This window comes from Eufriesea mexicana, unplaced genomic scaffold, assembly GCF_001483705.2.
Source record: "Eufriesea mexicana isolate 0111107269 unplaced genomic scaffold, ASM148370v2 scaffold598, whole genome shotgun sequence".
Taxonomy (NCBI): domain Eukaryota; kingdom Metazoa; phylum Arthropoda; class Insecta; order Hymenoptera; family Apidae; genus Eufriesea; species Eufriesea mexicana.
In genome coordinates, this window is record NW_016908752.1 from 663,923 (window position 1) to 686,543 (window position 22,621).

Consider the following 22,621-nt stretch of genomic DNA (forward strand, 5'->3'; position numbering starts at 1 on the left):
CGTCCGTCGCTTGTTGGGTCTGTCACAAGTGGGTCCCATCTGTCGCGTCTGGTGCTAGTAAAATTCCTAATTTCGCTTTACCTTTGTACGCTTAATCCGCTAGAACGGCGTTGAGGCACATCGAACCTCCGGAATTGCAGTCGCGGTATAAAATATAAAATAGACCGTTAGGTCTGGCAAAAGTGTAAGCCTTAGAATAAAATTATGTTATAAACACGCTCTCCGGGACGGAACAGTAAAAGTCATTTGATAATTTCCATACAGAATTCTATAACAACGTATGTACTTTAACTAACGTGTATGTTCATTTCCTACACTCATTCCCAAAGTCGCGGACCCTTATGACACCCCAATCATCACTCGATATAATCCTCAATAAAGGCTTGCAAATCCTCCATACACAGATAGACAATTAACTTGCATCCTTTTGAACCTTTACCTCCATCGAAAGACCCGAACCTCGTATACCATTTTCCATATTCACCCTTAAATACTGAAAACCCGAGTCGACGAGACTACAGTTTATTCCTTTACGACCAGCGTCTCATGATTCAGGGACACCTGGACCTTCTAAAATAACATCCTAAATAACCCCCTATAAAAAGATTAAAATTTCCCAAGGACCGAAAAAGAAATTGACAATTTGTTTGAACTTCCACTTCCACCAAGAACCACCGAACTCCATACACACCCCTCCAACCAACATGCCGCCAATAGGAAGAGATGCACCCACTATTTACACGCCTCGACAACCAATGACAACAACACCCGAACTTATAAAACACACGAAGACAGGGAAACAGACACATTCGAAAAACCAAACTAACACTGTAAACATATCTACTCTTGTATCAACTCGAAATAAACTCTTGTGAAATTCTCAATTAACTAGTAGTTTACGTTTGTAAGAGGACGTAAACCTCGTCTGATCTCTTCCCATACAAGAAAGGTTCGGACGAGTCAGGTCCTTTGAGTCAGGTATTGGCATAAAATCAAGTTAATCAGTGCAGTTTAGTGCAGTGCGTGCGTACAAACCAGATCATACGAGCAAGTGAATAATAGCAACCATAACCGAAGAAGAAACGGCACGAGGTCTAAAGCCCTTTTCAAACAAGGAGCAATTTTCAATATACTTTACAAACTGTTCTTTATTTCCCTCGGATTACCGGACACGAGGCATTCTTTAGCCATTGACTTAGAAAGCATGCAACAGCACTTAGGATTTGGCTGACAATAGGCTTGCAAAAGAAAGGACCAGGCCATGTGCGATGTCACGACTTTCGAAGCCATAAAGTAACGGGCACTTCAAGTAGGGTCACGAATGTGCGAGTGGCCTACCAGCTATCCCCTTTGAGGGAGAGGCTTCCTCCGAGGGCCCACCCTCGGTCCTGTCAACCACCAATGAGAGAATCGATTTCCCTTTTTTCAATCCTTGGCTTCGAAAGATCGTGCATCGCACAGTCAGTTCTTCTGTATCCATCACACAGTCAGTTGGTTCAGTACCCATCAAGCATTCAATCAGTATCCATCAGTAAGTTCATCAATCAACATCAAACAGTCACAACGCGCAGTTTGCATAGACAGTCTGCATCAATCAACCAGTACACAAGCTTTGTGGATAATCAGTCCCGTGGATTGACTATCTGCTATATAATCAAATCGGGCATATTCGACTCAGCATCGTGTAGCAACGTCCAAGAATTGGAACACCGAGCGGAAGCCTGCCGAATCATTTGGTCCTTCACGCCTGTCTATTGCATACGTTGGCCTTACGACCCAACACCGTGCCTACCACAACGAATTGAGCCACAAGATTGGGTCCGTAACACCTGACCTTATCCTCACTCAGTGATCCCACGCGTCGCGAATGTATCGAAATTATTTCCTTCTTATGAACGCGTGGGGTGCTCTAGACGTTTTACGGTCTAGAGCTGTTAATATTGTTTGGTAGCCCGAATGTTAATCTGTTTCCACCTTACTCCTTTCCTCGGAGTCGCGATGAAGTAGAAGGTTTTAACGTGGTAGTTTGAGAGTTCGAGTGTGACTCTTTAAAAGACTGGACTGTGTCTGTTTGAAAGTTGGAATTTGACTGCTCACCTTTTTCCGCTAGTCAGTGCCTCGCCTTGGCATGTCGAGGATGCGCGCTGATTGGTTGTTTAGAAAAATGTTAATTTCCCAATCAGCGGCATCCTAAGTGTCGTGATCACCCCTTCCATGCGCCCCTGGCGCGCCTTCTCCTGCAAGGGTGGGATGACACTTGAGCGGGCGTGAGGTCATGGGTTTTTCCCAAGGGTTACGGTATTCGTCCAGGTCCGATGTGTCGGTAGTTTGTTACCCTTAGCGGGACTTCGGGATGACCCTTCAGAAATACTGAGGTTTATAACACGTCCTTTGGCTATTGAGCGTAGGCGAAATGAAGATTTGAAAGAATATTAATTTCATTGCCCCCCAATATACCTAGAGCCCAACTCTAGAATAGTCTGTCTTTCCGATCGTGTTATAAACCTTAGAAATACCGACCTCACGGCTTATTTAGCGATGCCAAGGCGGGATACTCCATATGCACCGCGTAACACTCAGCATTGGACAAGTCAAACTACCGCCGGGCACAAACACAGACCTCGTCCTACAAAAATACAATTGGGCTGGGTCATTGAGTCGAAAATACAATTCAACCAGCAGATTGAGTTAGACAAATTTTGGAAAATTGAAGAGGAAAGCAGCAAGCCTTTATTGAGGATTAGGGTGATAGTTGAGGTGTCGTAAGGGTCCGCAAGTTTGGGACTGAGTGTAGCGAATGAACAGTGTATACACGAATATAGTGTTTAAAACAGTGTTCAAACCTTTGAGCAACGTTTGTTTCGTGTTCCAAAATTGAAAAATTAGGATTCCATGTAGTCCGCAACGTAAACACAATATTAAATTATTAAATGCAGTCGTACCTCGATGCTTCTGACTTCTTTAATTCCAAAACCTCTATCAGAAGAATATTTTGTTCAATCATATTCACTCCGTCGTGAATGGATATAATATAATCAAAATAAAACTTACTTCAATTTGAATTATTTGCCGCATATTTCAATGTCTTTTTTACGTCTGTAACTCGAAGTTTAAAGTAGCCAACCAAGTTAAAGTATACGTCTATACAATGAACTTCTATCGTTGCTGCCTTTACAACTTGAAGTTTCTAAGTTATGCATCATAAGATCTCAGAAGTCCACGTTTACATTGTCTCAAATAAGACTAAACATAGAACAACGCAAATTAAAACTCTACACAGCTCCTATATATAAAATTTTTTACTACTAAGCCTCGAAGGTTTTAGCTTTTCTCTTAAGGTTACAGTTATCGAGGTTCCACTATATATTCATATTTTCAATGAAATTTCTATGCAACTGTTTCAATCCTTTTATTTCTTAATTTTTTATTGGTAATATTTTTAATATATGCAATAATCTGGTTAAGTTTTCAAGAAACTCGTATCGAATATTTCTCTCGTTAAAATTTTTACATTGCAGGTAAATGAAGTGTCAATGTTTCGGTGGGTCTCAGGTAAGTCGTTGAAAAGTCGTCACCCTATTCCACCTCAAACGTAAACATATTATAAACGTTGATGGTTTATATGTCGCAACGAATGAACATTTTCAGCTCTTGGGAAATATTTTTAGTTTAGAGCAAAAATCAATCTTGCATAAGAAATGTGTGACTGAACCGCGTGTGAAAAATGATACAATGTACATAGTTTCCTTAAGACGCAATTTGGAATTAGTGACCCGGAGGGAGAACTCACTCTCCGCGGCTCGCGATGTTCAGTTTCTTATAAGAATATCGACAGAAACGGTGTACCTTCTTTAATTAATAAATAACAAGTCAAGAATAAAGTGTACACTGTTACTCTTTCACAATAAGCAAAATTCGAAATCCCAATGTCAACAAGACACTAATGAATAATTTCCGTAATGATCCGGATGATGAGTTTATTATGGCTTCTCGTGTCGCGGAACTCGAGAATCCTTGAAAACCCTAATTTAACGAAATCAGACGATGGTACATTAGACTTGGCTGACAATAGGTCTGAGGGCTGCACGTGGTCAGCACACGCTGGGATCCTCAGGCTCTAGTAAGGGTGCATAAACAGCCGATGGGGTCACCAGCGCGCGGGTGGATCCCGCGTACCTCACCTTGGAGAGGGTTCCCTCCACCATCGTCTTCGTTTGGGAGGATTTTCCCTTCCTTCAAGGTGACCGATTTGCGAACCAAGGGAACGCCCTTGATCCAATCAGCCAATAATATTTGGTGAGCTCCCGATTTTTCTTAAGACTGATTTTAGGAAAATCGAGGAGCACAGTTCTAAAGGAATCCTCGAGCAGGTGAGTTCTCAACGAATCGTTCAGAACAGTTTTAAACAAATCCTCAAGGAGAATATTTTTCAACGAAATCTCGAAGAGAACAGTACGAGCCTACCAATAGACCACCAAAAGCTCAGTTTCCTATCGTCGTACAAAGAATCTATCGTTCGACTCCAGCCCAGATCTTCCTATTGCTCATGCTAATTGAAACAGTTGTCCAATATTAACACTTTACTGACCGATAGCCTATTAATCGGCTTTTTGTCGCCGACACCTAACGACCGATAGCCTATTAATCGGCTTTTTGTCACCGACACTTACCGACCTATATAGCCTATTAATCGGTTGTCATGACGATGAACAGTAATTTGTTATTTATTATTGCGGTACGTTGCTCAGTTGTATCAGTTGCATTGCTTTGTAAACTCCCCATTTTTATATGGGGGGCGCCAGGGAGAATCTGCGGCTGAGTGGCCGGTCGGATGTGCTTATGCTGTTGAATCGCTAGCGGTCGGTAAAGTGTTAATTTGGCGGGCAACATAATGAGATCGCGAAATAAACTTACAATCAGCCAGAATTTCTACAAAATTCAATCGCGACGCGACAGTACCCACCCACAATGAAAATGTTTGCAATAAAGAATACACAACTTCGATGTAATATCATTTCGATTTTCAATAATTGCTTTGAAAAGAATTTTCATATAATAATCATTAATACATATCTTTGAAACTATTTCAACACTTAACTTAACTTAACCTCTTCAGGTACTTCCGACAGATATATCCGTCAGACGAAGTATCTGTGGGGATGTTTAGCTTTTAAGTTGGTATGAATGAGAGGTGATGCGTGGTGACGAGTGAATGTGGATGGATGGTAAAACTGGAAAACAAAAGAAGCGCGAAGAACAAGTGAGTGTGTGTCCGATCAAGCTGTGCATGAATATCCCTTTTCCGCGTGAGAATGTGCGATGAATAATAATCTGGAAATGTGTGACAATCCTTGTAAAAATTAATATTATTAATAAATAGTTTAATAAGTGACATCGGCAAGTTTTCATTATCCACCACAGTATCATGTCTATTATCAAATTATTTTCGACGGTATTTTCATTTTACTAATATAATGATACGAAGATAATATCTAATCCATTATTTTTGGCATTGAAATTAAATAAATGTAAACAAAAATTAAATATTAATGAGTAATAAAAATAAATCGGTTCAACTACCGATGACATAATTTCTTATTTTATTGGTCATTACCGAATAAATTAACATTCTTGAATTTTTTAATTGACGATGTAATCGGTTAATGGTAAATTTTTATTTGTAGATCGTTCGATGTAAAGTTTGTTATTGTAATTAATTATTGAGCAATTAATTAGTAATATTAAGAATATTTCAAACTTTTCTTCATTATAATAATTTATAATGTTACACGTTACTTTTCACTTAGACATGACACTATTTAAGATATAATATGAGTGTTGGTATTTTGCATATTGTTGAAAATGAGATGTTGAAATCACATAATAAATCTGTGATCATCAATTAATGATAGTGAGGTAATATAATATAAGCGAGTTCATAAAAACCATAAGTCACTTGGTTTGTAAAAAATTATTTTTTGCCTAAAGTTTGTATCATTATCTTACTCGGTTCGACTAAGAAAATGTTTCTTTTTCAGTTTCATCCTGATTGAGAGATATAAAAAGAATTGAAAGTAATCTTTCAAATTTTGTCAAAACAAACATACAAAAAGAGATAAATGTCATCGTTTTGAATATCGTACTATGTTATGTTCTTTAACTACAAAATAATTTTTTATCGAACAAATAATAACGAAAATAATTAAAGTAATCACGTTAATTATTAATTATTAAGTAAAGTAACAAATTGAGATGCTTGTATATTCTTTTCTATGTAAGTAATTTCATATATACTGTTAAAAAAAATACATGACAAAAAAGTCTTCTTCAAAAATAAATTCAGTATATTAATATGTATAGTCCTTATAGAAAATAAATTAACAAGCTTTAAAAAATTGTTTTTGTATCTCAAAATTGTTCTCAAATATTAAACAAACGACAAATCTTGCCATAAGTAAACTAAGAATACATTGCAGACACGCAATTGAAATAAAATAATAAAAATATTTTTATAACCTAGAAAACAATAAATATCTATTTTTAATATAGAGTAAAATGTAAATTGACGATATGAATATTCTAATAAAATTAAGCATATATTAAAAATACAATTTTAATGTAACATTTAATACATTTTATTGAAACCAACTACCTTTATAATAAAATTATTTATCCTAATCAAGTATGTAATAAAGCGAGTTTGGACTTTAACTATATATTTTCAATAATATGTTAAAAATAAGGATTTACATTTAAAATGTCGTAAGAATATTTTTATAATTTTTTCCATTTACATATTTTAAAATAGATTTATAGAATACGGCAATTTATTTTGTACGGTGATTGTATGAAATATGCATACTTGTGTTTTTAGTGAGAGCAATTTGATAAAATAGTGTAATTATGTAGTGTAAATGTGTTTTCTGCTTTATATTATACAATTAGATAAACTTCAAAATTGCACAATTATATGTAATAAAATTTTTCAAAAATCGAAAAATTTGTCATTATTTTCGATAATATTATAGTTTCAATATAATAAAATGTTAAATAGAGTTCGTGTAATAAATTGGTATTCCATATATCAAAAATTTGAAATGAAAATCTAGTACTTACTTGTTCAGCTTTTAAGGTGAGCTCTATGAAGATTTGTTGCAATTTCTCGTTTACAAAGTTTATACAAAATTGTTCAAAACCATTCTTGTCGAAGATTTCAAATCCATAAATGTCCAAAATTCCAATTTCAAGACCCTCTGCATTAGTTTCCATAGCTGAATTAACTTTCTGTAAACAAAAATACAAATATCATTCTGAAATCAACTTTTGAATAATGTACATAACATTACACATAAAATACTACTTTAATTTTGCTACAATACTTTAAATGTTCATAACTTTTTATTTTTATAAAATATCACTAAAGTATACATACATATAAAAAACTTTAATTGTCATTTTACAAGAATTTTAAATTAGTACAAATAGGGTCAAGGAAAATGTATGGCTCAAAATGAGACGAAAATCAAGAATGACAAAACTGTATCAAGGACGTTTGTTCTCCAGAAAAATGCATTCGAAAATCAGTCGAGTGCGTATGCACCTAATTAATGACTCGCGTTACTGATTTTTCCACAGACAGCTACCGTGAATATTTTTGTATAGGATACAATGTCAGGCTTTTCTTATCATCGTACCTGTACTAAATTGATGATAAATGATAAAAGGATTGTAAACGATATTGGCGATATTAATTGAGAAAATTTATTTTCATCGAAATTGTCTCGTATAAAAAGTTGTATCCTACGAATTAAATTGTGTTCTATTTTTTGTACGATACTTTGTATTTAAATTTGTTTAAATGCTAAAACAATTTATACCAAAAGCGCAAATGATAAGCCTTATAGCAAATGGTTTCTGACATTGTAGCCTATACAAAAACAATCATGTAGAATGTAATGGAATCGGTAGTATCAATAATCATTTAAATGCACATCTCCTTGACTGATTTTCGAATGTGTTTTTCACGAAATCGAAGACTTCGATGCAATTTTGTCATTTTGTTTCTCATCTTATTTTGAACTATAAAATTCCCCAAACCGCACTTATATCGCTAACTTTGGGTCACCTTAATTAACATCGATACATTAGAATCTACCAAATATTCTCAATTGATTTATATCGATAAAATAAACACAGTGAACGACTAACAAGGAATGAAGAATGTTTAAGGTATAATAAAATTCGATAAACATAATAAATGTTTCTCATTACGTTTATAAATTTACTTCAAAAATATTCTAAAATTCTCTACAGAAACAGCAGCATTATTATAACAAAATTCACTCTTCCCTTATTTTTTTACTATTTATAATTATCATACAAGAATAAGGACACAAATATCATAGTTCGTACAAAACGGTTTTTTTTATTGTAATACAGTAACGCATGTTTTTTGGTAAGGTACTCCTTACCAAAACAAATTTATTAAGGTTTATGCAAATCATTTTGAATCATTAAAATATCCTTACTAGCATAATTAATAATTGAGGTAATAAACAATACAAGAATTTAACGTCGATAAATCATAAAAAATAAGTCAGTATGCCGTAACGACTTTGACCCTGAAAAGTTAAAGAAGAAAAAATTACCAGCTACGAATAGTCAAGTAATTATACATTTCATACATTCTCGAGATACATCTGAAAATTTTTGATAAATATATACATATGACAGAAAAGAATTGAAAGGATTATATTTACGTTACCGCTTTGTATTTTTGACTTTATTTCAATTGGTCACAATGTATTTCGTTTGTCTTCGCGTAATTCAACTTGTGCCGTATAATTCAATCTGTAGATGTTTCTACACCTTTTAGTTTCCATCAGTTCTTGTTCCGTCGTGGAACAAAGAAGACCCGTTACGGTCTTCCAACAGCCAGGTCTTAGGGTCAAATATCAGTTCTTGTTCCGTCGTGGAACAAAAAAGACCCGTTACGGTCTTCCAACAGCCAGGTCTTGGGGTCAAACAATTCGGCATCGGAATTTCCCGCTCCATGCCTTCAGCATGTTCGAATGTTTTACCTTTTTCCTTTGACTTCTCGTGTCGCGGAACACGAGAATCCTGGAAATCCCTAATTTAACGAAATTAGGCGACGGCTCTTAAGACTTGGCTGACAATAGGCCTGAGGGCTCCACGTGGTCCGCACACGTTGGAAGCCTCAGGCCCTCGCTAGGGGTAACAAACGACCGATGGGGTCACCAGCGCGCGGGTGGACCCCAGGTACCCCACTTTGGAGGAGAGTGTTTCCTCCACTATCGTTGCTTTTTGGGGGAACCTTCCCTTTCTCCAAGGTCACCGATTTGCGAACCTAAGGAACGCCCTTGGTCAAAAACAGCCAATCATATTTGGCGAGCTCCCGATTTTTCCTAAGGCCGATCTTAGGAAGATCGAGGAGCTCAGTTCCGTACGAGATCCGAGAGACACGGGTTCTCTCAAAAACACTTCCTCTCGAAACATCGAACACACCGGTTCCTTCTAAACTTCTTCCTTTCGACACGTCAGAGACGACGGTTCTCTTCTAACACGAGACGATTTTCGTATCTCCTCGTTAAGTCGACGAGATATCGGGTCGCGTCGAACCGTCCATCCACATCGGGATATCTTCGCGCCTTACAACCGCGAAGACGAATTATTTCGGGTGGAAACCATGCGAACAGGAAGATCAAGGGAACGACGCGATACCCCCTTGATACCTCCAACAGTTCTCTGTTTACAATTGAGGAAATTTCTGAAAAAAGAGCTCATCTATCAAAATGAATTGAGTAAATTACGCCACAGGTTCTAGTTCTGATAGAGATCAAACGTATACAAGTAAACAAAATGCTCTGTATTTATGTTAAATGTTGAAATATCATGTTTAACTTTTCTAGGAATATTTTTAAACACGTGGCAATTCGTTAAAGATTATTTACAAAAAAGGAGTCTATAGACCTATAAATCCATTTTTCGGAAACGCTCTCAAAATTATACGAAAAGTCGTAAACCTATTATATTATAGTTAATTAAACGTCTTCTGATTCTTTCCAAGAGAACTTCTAAATAATTTCCTCCCAACGCTACAGAGTACATATGTGCCTATAATTATGAAAGTGGTCTAAGTCATCGACTTAAGAGGAACGATTTTATTATTTATTTCGTGTTGCATTCATTTATATTACGATAAAATGCATTTATTTTCAACAAAACAGTGAGGAATTGAATCATTAGAATGAATTTGTAGCTTTGTCGCAATTAATTTTATAATTTATAACGTATTTAAAGGCCGAAGCTTTTAATATTCCAGAAGCAAATATAAGTGACGTAGACCACTTTCATAATAATAGGCACATGTATCGCCTGCAGAAGCGTTCTGTAGAAACGATTCTCATGAAACACGATATCGTGATACTAATTTCCAGTACTCTCGGTCGGTTGTTTACATTCATGCAGCTGATGAAACATAAAAATAAATCGTAATATTCACACGGCAGCTGCATTATCGCTCAGCTCACTCATCATATGAATTGCGACATTTACATCGTCGTGTGAAAGTATTCTTTGTAAGACTTGACTTTTTTAAAGAAAGCAATAAAAAAAAAAAAATAACAAATTCAACAGAATGCTTGATTCTATTTTTTATTTTCATATTATGTATCTGAAGCTTTATTTATTAACAAAAGTATATCTACAACTTAAAGTTCCTACAATGTAATGTAATTTAACCAAATTTATCATAAATGCAATAAAAATAATCCTAAATTTTTGCCCATAGATCCAAAGGACTCTCGTGGCCAATAAAATATGCAGGGGAGAAATTTCGAGATATTAATAAGAAGAGTTTTGATACGATACAATGAATTTTACTTATATGTACTCGGCATGTGTTAGTCTCTGATCAAAATTTTCTTTGCCCTTTTACTCTTGTTAAATTTTATTCGTGTTCCCATAATTGGTATTTAGAAGTGTTTAAAATATTTCAGACGCGATATAAATAAAACGTTTTGTTTTTATACGTGTAACAATTATATGTGTAAATTATTGGATATCAAAATTGGGTATGAAAATGAATCACTGAATGTTAAAATAATTTGTAACTGACACAATATATCATATTACACTTGAAACACCATTTAAATAACATCAGAGTCAATTTAATTGTAAAAATAAATGACTCATGTGTCGAGAATGTTATAGTTTTATATTGCAGAGGTATACTAATTACAATATAGCATCAGCGATGTGGAAGAGTTTAAAGTCTTACAGAACTGGTTGATACACAACTTCTGAGTAAGTACAGCAAGTTTAGATGTTATTATGCACTATCTTTCTATGGAAATTACTGTTTCAGCGTTATTCAGAACCAAGGAAAGAACATAATTTGACTTATGGATTTATAATAAGACGTTAATTATAAGAATCGATTAGTGGACAAATCGATTCAAATAATTGACTTCTTGTGTAATTCATTTGAAGAATCCGAATTTTAAACTATGCTATAAATTAGCTGTAAATTGAACCGTTTTCAAATATGGATGTAATTGTAGATAAAATATAAGTGTGAACTATATTCCGTTGTAACTTCATTTGTGTCATCATTTGTAACGAGCAATGATAAAATAATATTATCACTCATACTTTTACTTACATCTTACATCTTTACATCTTCGTACATTTTTATTTATGTTCATTTGTGAGTATCGCAATAGTCTCCAAATCTAAATATATTAGGTGCTAAATTTTTTAATGCGTGATTAGTATAAATTTTTCAATTGAAGTACATAACATAGACACATAACACCATATATGATCAAAATTTGCATAATCGATATTCAAATAATCACTTCCACTGGAAGTTCAAACACATTTTCTTGAATTTCATTGAAATTATGCTGAGTCTGTCTATTATTGCTACCTGTATGCAAAAGACTGGTATCAATAACATTCGAGTATCAATAAATTGATAATTTATTACAATGTGAGGGATTTATCCAAATATGGAACATAAAATAAATTTTGAAAATTCATTATCTCGTAATTGTTAGTACTTCGAATGTTTAATTTGATTTATTTTGAGTAAAAAATTGAAAATTAAATCTTTTGTTTCATTTTCACTCACTATTATGTTTATTCTCTATTATCGTATATAATGATCAGAATAACTACAATATCATACGGTGACCTGTAATAGGTGAATGAACATTTGACTATATTTTACATGTTTTTTAATCAATTGTTCTTCTTTCTTTCGTTTTTCTAAGATTTAATTTGCAACAAATCCAGTATACACTGCAACAACGAAGCTAATAATAAAACTCGTAATCTCATATGAAATTCTATTTTTCATTGTTTCCATTGATCCCTATACAAGTATTATGCCAATCATGAAATGATTTAAAATCATTGAAAGCAATTATTATTTCAATGTTACTTTTATTCTCAAAATTAGAAAAAGATATAAAAGTACGATTAGTGAATAAAAAGGACATCAGGGCATCACAATTTTATTTTTACTTTAAACTCTCCCATTTATAGATTTATTTGTTTACAATCACTAATCATATTATTCGAATATAATCATAGATTTTAACAAAACGGTATCTATTTTTTTTCCTTACAGTTTATCATATTTTTATAAATTTAATAAACTGGAATATAGATTTACATTACTTAAAATTGCATTTCGTTTTCATAATGCTAAGAAATCTGATTAAATAATAAATTTTACATTCTTATATGAACACGAATTCGAATTTTTATTCTTACACTATGTATGAAATATATAATTTTGATAAACTGTCATATTTTTTAGTATTTTACCATAGTTCTATATAAATTTTAGCTATATATTATTAATCAGTTTTGTCCCTCTTAATATATAATCTTTAATTTCTCGTCTGGAAAATAGAACTTAATTTGCACAATTAAGTGATCATTACTGTACATAAAAGTGATTAAGGAGAAGGAAATGGAGATCTGTGCCAGTAGGTAATATAGAGTGTGACGTGCATTCAACAATAAGTCTAACTTTCATGATTGTGACACAATGAGAAATACGCGGTTGCCTGAGAAAATACAATTTATGTAACCTAGTAATAATGCACGTACTAAATAGATACTGTAACACTACTACATAGAATAAAGAATGATGTAATATAATACTTTTTTAAAAGAATGAGTTCCCATTTTATGTGTACACGTTTCTTTTTATACCAAAAACCAATGCTTGGGAAGGAAATGTGTGCTTAAGCATGTGCATCCTGGAATTCTATAAAGATTAACCAATTGCGACAAAGACCTCTATAAGTAACAAATCCAGAAATGAATTGAATAATATAAATATTTTATATTTAATACAAATTTAATAAAATTGACAAATTTGATAAATAATATAATATATATAAATTTATATGTCTTGAGTCAACCATAAATTCTATTTAATAAACTTTGATATAAATATTTATTTATTACATTTCTTTAGTCGCAAATAGTAATAATTATTATAATTCATGGAACATTATTGTAAATAATACATAGGCAAAAAATATTCTGTTTCTTGGAAACTTACATAGTCGTTACTCAAATGTAATAACGAATCATAGATTCAAAGGAAAATAATTCATTGCTAATTTACAGATTTCACATTAAAAATACCAACTTATAATGTGTAGTTGCATGTACCAGATATAAATAGTAATAATTGTAATGATAAGAGGTAGTTATATGTACTCATTTGAGTATTTTTATCAGAATAAAAATCAAAATTAATTTTGACAAAAGAAACTGCAAAAATAAAATATTTCACAATTATGTTCTAAAACTACTGTATGCAATTCAAATCTCAACTTAATAAAACATTTCTAAAGTATGTACTGCTAATTAGTTGTTATTGTAGAAATATATGATATGTAAACTTACTTTAACCAAGTAGTCGAAGAGTCTAGCATAAATATCTTTTGCCAGTGCATCTCGAGTGTAGAGAGCTTGCTCTACGTTCAATGTAACATCAACGCTTTCAGACTGGCTGCCCCATTTTGATTCAAACTCACGTGATATTAACTTATGAGCTAATTGATCTGCCGAAATCTCAAGCAAGTAGGCTGGAAAATCAAGATCTGAAACATATAGTGTTAGCAATACAATACATTCTCCCATATTTAAATTAATAGAAGAATAAAAATGTTTTCATAACGGAATTTTTAAATAATATTGTAGAACAAACAAGTTTTTTTAATAAATTTTGTTTATTTAAACAAAATTCAAGAATTTCGTTAATCAAACATTGCTAGTTTATCCTTATTATTGAAATTTTTGGAATACAATATTATCGGAGTACACTTTTACTTTTTAAATTTGTTAAGCTTTTTCTATTGGTACTAGTGTCGGAGGAATCTACAATACATTTGTATTGTTTCTGTCTGTACACTTGTTAGTAAGAATAAAAAATTGTTGCTAATTTTCTTGCAGTTTCACTACTTTCGAAGTCCTCAGTTATTTTGATTTTGCTCCAACTACATTTTTTCGCATATTTTCATTAATGTTAAGTAATATATAATACAGGAAAGTACATATACATCGTGCCTAAATATTGCTTTGAAACATTTTTTGGACAACTATTCTGTATTAACGTTATATATTACTAATCGATTGTTTAACTAAGTAATTAAGTTTGTGCCGTTGTGAAACAAAAAATAATTAAAATAAGCAGGTAAATTTAGTTTTTAAGTCACATTTTCTATAATATAATATTGAACAGGCTTAGTAGATAAATTTGAAAATTCACGAATATAACATTTTTCGTATAATTAATTCTGACTTTTATTAGTAAACGTTTTATGCAGTTAGTTTCGTTATAATATTTCACTATTCACTATTCAGTTTATATTACTATTAGCCAATACTTACACTGTTTATCGGCTATTTGTGAATAATTTCCGTTTTCAACAAATTGAATATTTCCTATGTGAAGTACTCCGGCAACCAGTCTGAAAATATCATTTACTTCCAAATCACTTATTCCCATTATACTCAATCCTGTAACAAAAGAAATAACTCTCGATAAATTAAAATATAAGTGTACTCAATACCAAATAAGCGTAAATAAATTTATACTAAATAAGTGCAATTTTTCAACCAGTTAATGAAATTTTCTTTTCAAGATTCTCTAATATCTTTTGTTAGATTTCTAGTATTATTCTTTGTTATGTCAATGTCCTCATGAAGCATGTACAAAAAATGAAATAAAACAGTATACGTAGATAAAACCAGATACCATTATTTCTCTATGATAAGAGCTACGATGTGCAGTTAAAACGTGCTGTTGGATTGGAAAACATAAACATTTTTAAATAGTTAAGATAAGTTGCATAAGCAATGTGCGATTACGTACCAGATAAGCAATGTACGATCTAACGTAAGTTGCCATTTGCTCAAATAATTTGCTTAATTCATTCAAAATTAATTCAAATAATTTGCTTAATTCATTCAAAATTAATTCAAATAATTTGCTTAATTCATTCAAAATTAATTCAAATAACTTGTTTAATTTATTTAAAATTAATTCAAAGAACTTGTTTAATTAACTTTGAGCTAATTGAAATACCTCGAGCTAAATCAAATGATCCAATAGATTTGAAAAATGTTATTTCTCTTTAAACCGAATAGTTTCTCTTTTTTTACGGAAAATTGTTGCTTTCTCATTGCGTAAGGTTTAATTAAAGTTTCTAGAGGTAATCAAAGTTTTAATGATAGTTGACTTTTTGCTAGCTAGATAGAAATATATTAATAATCCAATTCTATGTTAGTTTTTTGGACATATTAAGAATTATACTCTTTTTCTGTTAATATATAGTAGTGTTTATATTAACGTTCGCAATTTTTGTCCGCGTTATCGATCATATCTTCACCAATTCAAGAACTTATTTCGACTAAAATAAAGACTATCATCATCGAATCGTGAAAACCAATATATTTGGTATTCAAGTCCACGTTTTGACGTGCGAGATATCAATATCTTATACATGGTATCCTACTCACATTCGTTTCTTTTCCTTACTTTAATTGAATTCGAGGAAGTCACCTGTCTACATCATATACATTGGGATGCTAAAGTGGACACTAATGTAAACCGTTAATTTATTAAAATATTCACTCCACTCAGAAGTTGTGGAATAAATAAGAGAAAGCTTATACGGTTCTCCATAATTTTACCAAAGAACAATCTCACAGCTTTCTTTACTTTTAAGTCAAATTCTCTAACATAAGTTTAACTACTCACGATATAATTTTTAACATACAATGACATAAATAGAGATATAAGTAAATGCTTAACCATTGCTGTACTTAAACATAAAAATCATTACTGTATAACGGTACTCTGATGAAATATTCTGTGAATCCAGGAATCAAATAGATGTAGAAAGATAATATCTCATAGATGATGCAAAGCTACAATAGATGATTCATTGTGACACGCATCCTTATGGTCCGATTCCAGGAACGAAACGTAATGCAAACAGATCACCTTCCATCTCAGTTTCCAGCTTACCAAATGGGCTACAGCGACTTAAAACAAGTGTTAAAACAAGACAAGTCAAGGAAGAAGAACAGAAGAAATTGTGGGAAAAAGATGTAGATGCGGTTTTTTCTCGTGACAACCGGTTAGACACTCATGAGACTTATTCTAAGAATTTCCTTTCTTTCTTGATTTCTTTTCTTTCTTTTTTCTTATCTCAAACTATCACTGTTAATCAAGGGATACTACCTGAGTTACTACACCATTTTCTTAAAAATTAATTTTTTAATACTCGGTCATGTCATAATCATTTACGGTTGAATTTGAGGTAATAGATACAATGTCCTTTTTTCTTCGTTTTGATAATGGAGCTTGTCTACAATTTCTTTTCTCTCCATAATTTACAAGACCTTTTAATAAATTACGTATTTCTTTGAGGCTTCTTTTACAAATTCTTGCAATTATGGAAACTGTTGGGTCCTGATTTTTTAGTTCAATAGTCCATGCAATCTTGGTTTCAAGCAATTTACTTTAGTAGCCCATATCGTTACTTGTGTCAAATAATAAAACACGACATTTATTGTTTATTATAAGACAGGCTATAACCTGGATAATACCAATAAAAAACCCAAGTATATTATCATTTCCTCTTCAGAATTTGTTTCCTCCTTTGTGTGTAAAAACCAGTGGAGATTTATTAAGTAACATACAAAAATTCGACGTTGTCATCGAAAAATTAAAGAGAGTTCGTGTGTGTTATTATTTAATCTAGAACTATATATTCGTATTTTGAACTAATGCCCGCAGTTATTCGTACAAATGCGATATCAATTTACTATTAAATTTATTGGAACGTTCCATTAAGAACCATCATCCATTAGGATTTGGCAATATGTTGGAAAATTAGGTTTACGATACGAGCCATTCACATTCTACCCAATAACCTTTCTGCAGTGTGACAATATTAAAATCTTAAAAGTCCAGGTAGCGACTCGTGTTGTCATGGAATATATCTTTCGCTACGCTTTTTACAGTTAGATTTAAATAAAGTGTTTCAGCAGGCTGTAAGACAGTAGTTGAGAATCACAGGTTACTTATTACTGATAGAAACAAAGTGAAATATTAAAGGGAAATTTATCTGTGCCAAAAATTCGCAACTGTTCCTAACGTTAAACGTACCATGTCAAATGGCCATTAGACGAAGGAACAAAGCAAGAAAAACCTTAAAAACAAGAACACGAGGAGATATTGAAAAATTGATTATTTCTATATTAAAAGAAAAATCGTGAAGACAAGCGACGAAAGCGACAAAGTTAAATGTGAAATTTTATATTAAAAGTTTAAAAACGACTATTTGGGTACTAATAGGTTTAGTGTTGAACTCCTTTGGTCGTTTTCTTAATAATTGTCGCGTTATAAACTTTCAGTGCATATACTTTATCCTACCTCAAGTCCACCAACGTTGGGATAGACGGAAATGATGTCAAAACAGCCTTAAGCTTTTCATTGACTGCCTAATATTTTGTTTGACTACAAAAATTCTAGCCCAGTTTTGGCTACATATCGGTGTAAGAAAACTTAGAATTAGAATACTAAAACTTAGTGTTAAAATTAGAGTACTAAAATCCTTGGAACGAGAGAATACTAAAAATCTTGAAACCAAAGAATGTAACAAATCTTGTAAAAGACACGGAAAAACTTTGTAATTGACGAAACCTCTAACAAACAACTCTGTACCAAGCAGTTTGTTATTAACCAAACAATGTTAGTTTATTAAAAACTTAGTAAATGTCGATTGGTATCGTAATCTTAATCTTAAAATAAGCGAGACGAAAGACGCATGTTGATTCTATTTCATTCCAATTTTATCTCATTTCTTCACGCGTGATGCGGCTTTCTTTACAGAAAATAGTGCAGATATGTTATATCAATAGATAACATAAACATTACATATCTCACACAGCCTTGCATTGAATTAAGAGAAATAGCGTTATCACATTCTTCGCGTTTGATATTTTTGTTAAAATTTATTAAGAAAACATTTATAAACTTTTAGTTACACGACATTTTAATCTTCTTTTTATCTGTAGAATGCACTGGCGAGGTTGACATAGAAAAGCGTGGGACATCTTGAATAATAAAGTCGTTTGTTACTCATTATTATAGATGTACCACATACTAGCATGAAATAATACGTTTCTTAAATTATTGTAGTGCATTATGTGTTTCTAGGATTTTCTCATCCTTCGTTTCCAATAATAGATGATCTTCTCATATATGTCATCGAGTATGAACGTAGATGGGATTGCAGGAAATGACGTATGAAGCGTTTTACGCAAATTAAGTTGACAGAGTTGAAATAAGTTTAGCGAAAAAATGTACTAATTTGCGAGCTATATGTTATAATAATTAGATTAATCTGCTGAGTTATGACTCTTTGAGTATGTCACAGTAACAAGTTCATATGTATATAACATAATAATCGAACATTTTTGTAAATAGTACTACTAGTACACTAGTACATTTCATAGTATCTTCGCTTTGCATAAGTCGCTGATTCATACATTTCCAGTCACTGATGATTAAATTGCTGATTCGTACATTTTTTAATTACCCATGATTAAATGCCAATGTCACATGATTGATATATGTCATATATTCATTTCTAGACACAATTACTACTTTTCACCAATGATGTTGATAACGCTTGTTAAATGAAGGATAGGTAAATATAATGGCCTGTTCAACACTACTTTCTCTATTGTTTCCTTCCTCTCAAACATTCTTGTAAAGGACTAAAACCAGTTTTAAAAGTGTACAATTATTTTCATAATCGAAATAAATATTGTAATTTTAAATATGTTTAAACTTTTTTGTGGACATCTATAAGCGTATACGAGAAATAGTTCGTGATTATTTTTATGGGTAGACTCGTGTGTAATAAACAGTGTTAATCATTTCCACTCGAAAATCCCGAACAAGGTATCACATATTCTTGATTTCAGTATACATGATCATCACAAAGGTAAAAGAAAAGGAGACATAGCATAATTAACGTAATCTCTAAACATCGTCAACAGAATTGAAATAAATATAATTTGTAAAGAAATTTAAAAAATAAGACCTTCTATCATATATGTATTAGTTATTTTCAACATAAATCTACACCTATAAATTCCATATATACATATAAATATATAATATATTAAAATATAAAATATAAAATATATTATATATATTTTATAATCTGTTATAAAAGATACTGTTACCTTTTAGAGTTGCTTGAAAATCTTGGGCATCATTGATATCGTCAACTCTATGATCACCGCCATGATTGAGATAATAGTAATAATCAAGATTCGTCAATCCATATTCAGCTAGAAAATATAAGATTATATTCATATACTAAACATGAAAAATATAAATGCATACATATTTGCATTTCTATATCTTAAAAGCATTATCATTCTCAGAATCGTATAAAAGAGATATAATATTATTATACATGGTACTTATTCTACCAGTTTTCATAATTTTTTTAACCATTTACGGTAATGAAAATAAGAAAGTAGTTAGAAGTAATTGAAATAAAGAATTCCTAGCCTTTTTAATTCAAAACATAATTTCCTATTGTTCCGTTTTATGCCTCTTAATTTTTTTTATTCCTCTCAAAAGTAAGAGTTTTAAATTACCCTCATATAAAACAATTAAAAAGTATAATAAGAGAAATAAGGCTTATAAAATCTTATTCGATAAAGAAAATATTTTAAGTAAATGATTTGATACCTACACTTCATTTGCTGGTTTGCACCTGTTGCAAGTTGATAAAATACATGAAAATTTCTTTCGCCAAAATTATGACAAGTGACTCTCGATTTTTCTAGCAGAAAATTTGAAATTTTTCCTCCATTCGGTTGACCACCAGCCCCAAATTGCATTTCTACGTATTTTCCCTAAAATAAATATATTCCAACAATGCTCATTTATTTTGTCAAAATGTATTTTCTTTTTGCACTCATTTAAACTAACAAAGTAAAGAAATATTATCCCCTTTCGTGCCAAAGAAAATAGTTGAACCTAAACGAAAAGTGTCAAGCCGAATTGATGTTAGAGTAAGTTTAAGAATATAATAAAAATTCTATTTTAAATGATAATTTCAAAACTTATAAAGGAATATTGGTTAGAGAATAAAGAAACAATAAATTAACGATTAAAGTGTTCTAAACAAGTGCTCGGTTTGTTAAAAATCATATATATGATGTTTAATTAAACTGATAAAGAAAATTCGGACATTTAGGGGTTAAAATAATCACAAATGACGAAATAAAATAATTTTAAAGTAAACATACAAATCTGCTACTGTTATTGTTCCGCACGGTTTTCGCATTGCCAAAAGCTTCTAACAGAGGATTAGATTCCAAAATGACATTTTTCACTTTTTGCACCTTTGCACCGCCACCACTGATCTTCGAGATGTATGACATAATATATTTTGCGGTAACTGTTTTACCAGCACCGGATTCTCCACTGTAAAACAAAAATATATAAATTGTTAAATTGTACATTATTTATGACGAGTAAATAAATTTTTGTATGCTTAGTATTCTGAATAAATTTACAATGTAAAATACAGAATATACGATTATAACATTATACATACATCTGGGATTCCTTTCACACATTTTAGTACATTTTTTTAATAAATAAGCAAAAGTAAGTAAGTGAGGAAACGAATTGGAGAAGATAAGTAATGTCGATAAAAGTGACAATTATTAAAATATTATTTTATCATTTTTTCATTTTACTTTACTTTATTAATTTCTTATATATCACTTTAGTTCTTACACTTTTTTCATTCATTTCGTTATATTTATTATATATATTATGTTTATATATACAATGATGTATAGATTCACACAAATACATATGTACTGTTTATTAAATGAAACGAAATAAATGAAATGTAGTAATATACTTTAATAAATAGATTTCCATATTTTTAATTATTTTTCGTATAATTTGTATTTTTTAAAATAAGGTTTATACTTTGTTACCAATCTATATCTGAGTAACTTTCTTTTCATTAAATATTCTTTCATGTGATATGCTTTCATTCTGTAAGAGAAGTTTCATGTGTATTTAACCGATGTTACACATGTATATGAAAAAATATTATTAAAGAATTTTTCATGGATATGTCCGTTCTCTGATGCATGGTCTTTATTTTCTAAAATACGTATATACCATTAATATTCAGAGATATTGGCTAATTTATGGTTATCTTTTGTACAAGACATACTTAATCAATAATTGACAGATAATAACGAGGGAAATAGAGAAATACTACCAAGTGAAATAACATATATATCGTGTCGTACATTTATGTGCTATATATTTATACAAGTTTAGATTAATATAAGGAGAATATGTTACTAAATCCTAAAACATGTGTAATATGGATTGAATGAAAATATTATTATACATTAAAACAATGGTGGAACGATTTTTGAATTTTCTGGACTATACCAATCTTCTGAATCACTAGTATCTCAAAGTATTCCAAAGTGAATCGCCATTAATAGTTCTAATTCTGGAAAGTTCATGCAATGTAAACTAATTTTCTTAATTTGCTTCACTAACTTGACTTATTGTTAATTCTTGACTTACAAAATAATTCTCTGTAATCAATAATTCATAAACGGTACTTCATTACAATATCAATATAACACCGAAATTATCAAGTAGTGAAAATAATTATTTGTATTTACTTTTGGAGTAGTTAAAAATATGCAGCTACTTTTTGCAAAAATAACTCTGATTTTTATTCACATAGAAATTGTTAAGCCTTGGAATGTCGTGTCGGTATTTCATTCGGCCCTTTGTTTAGAATAGACCCAGAAGACCGTTAGGGTCTTCTGGCAGCTAGATTCTAATTGCTGTTTTAATTCAAGTTCCGTGTCCTTTCTATCTTCATTTTCAATGCATTTTCAAACAATTCTTTATTTCCCTCGGATCACCGGACACGAGGCTTTCTTTAGCCATTAATGTTAGAAAGCAGGCAACAGCACTTAG

At 31.6% G+C, this 22,621-nt stretch overlaps 1 protein-coding gene across 1 annotated transcript in view; it reads right to left on the reverse strand.

Moving 5' to 3' along the window:
* Positions 1-5,799: 5,799 nt before the first annotated feature.
* LOC108545989 (unconventional myosin-Ie) overlaps positions 5,800-22,621 on the reverse strand; it is a 47,048-nt gene continuing 30,226 nt past the window's right edge. The window contains exons 5-11 of the mRNA XM_017897887.1: positions 20,899-21,076; positions 20,340-20,502; positions 19,819-19,926; positions 14,941-15,069; positions 13,954-14,150; positions 7,117-7,284; positions 5,800-5,889 (exon numbers count right to left, since the gene is read on the reverse strand). Coding sequence (XP_017753376.1) covers positions 5,800-5,889; positions 7,117-7,284; positions 13,954-14,150; positions 14,941-15,069; positions 19,819-19,926; positions 20,340-20,502; positions 20,899-21,076 — 1,033 coding nt within the window. The remainder of the gene's footprint in view (positions 5,890-7,116; positions 7,285-13,953; positions 14,151-14,940; positions 15,070-19,818; positions 19,927-20,339; positions 20,503-20,898; positions 21,077-22,621) is intronic.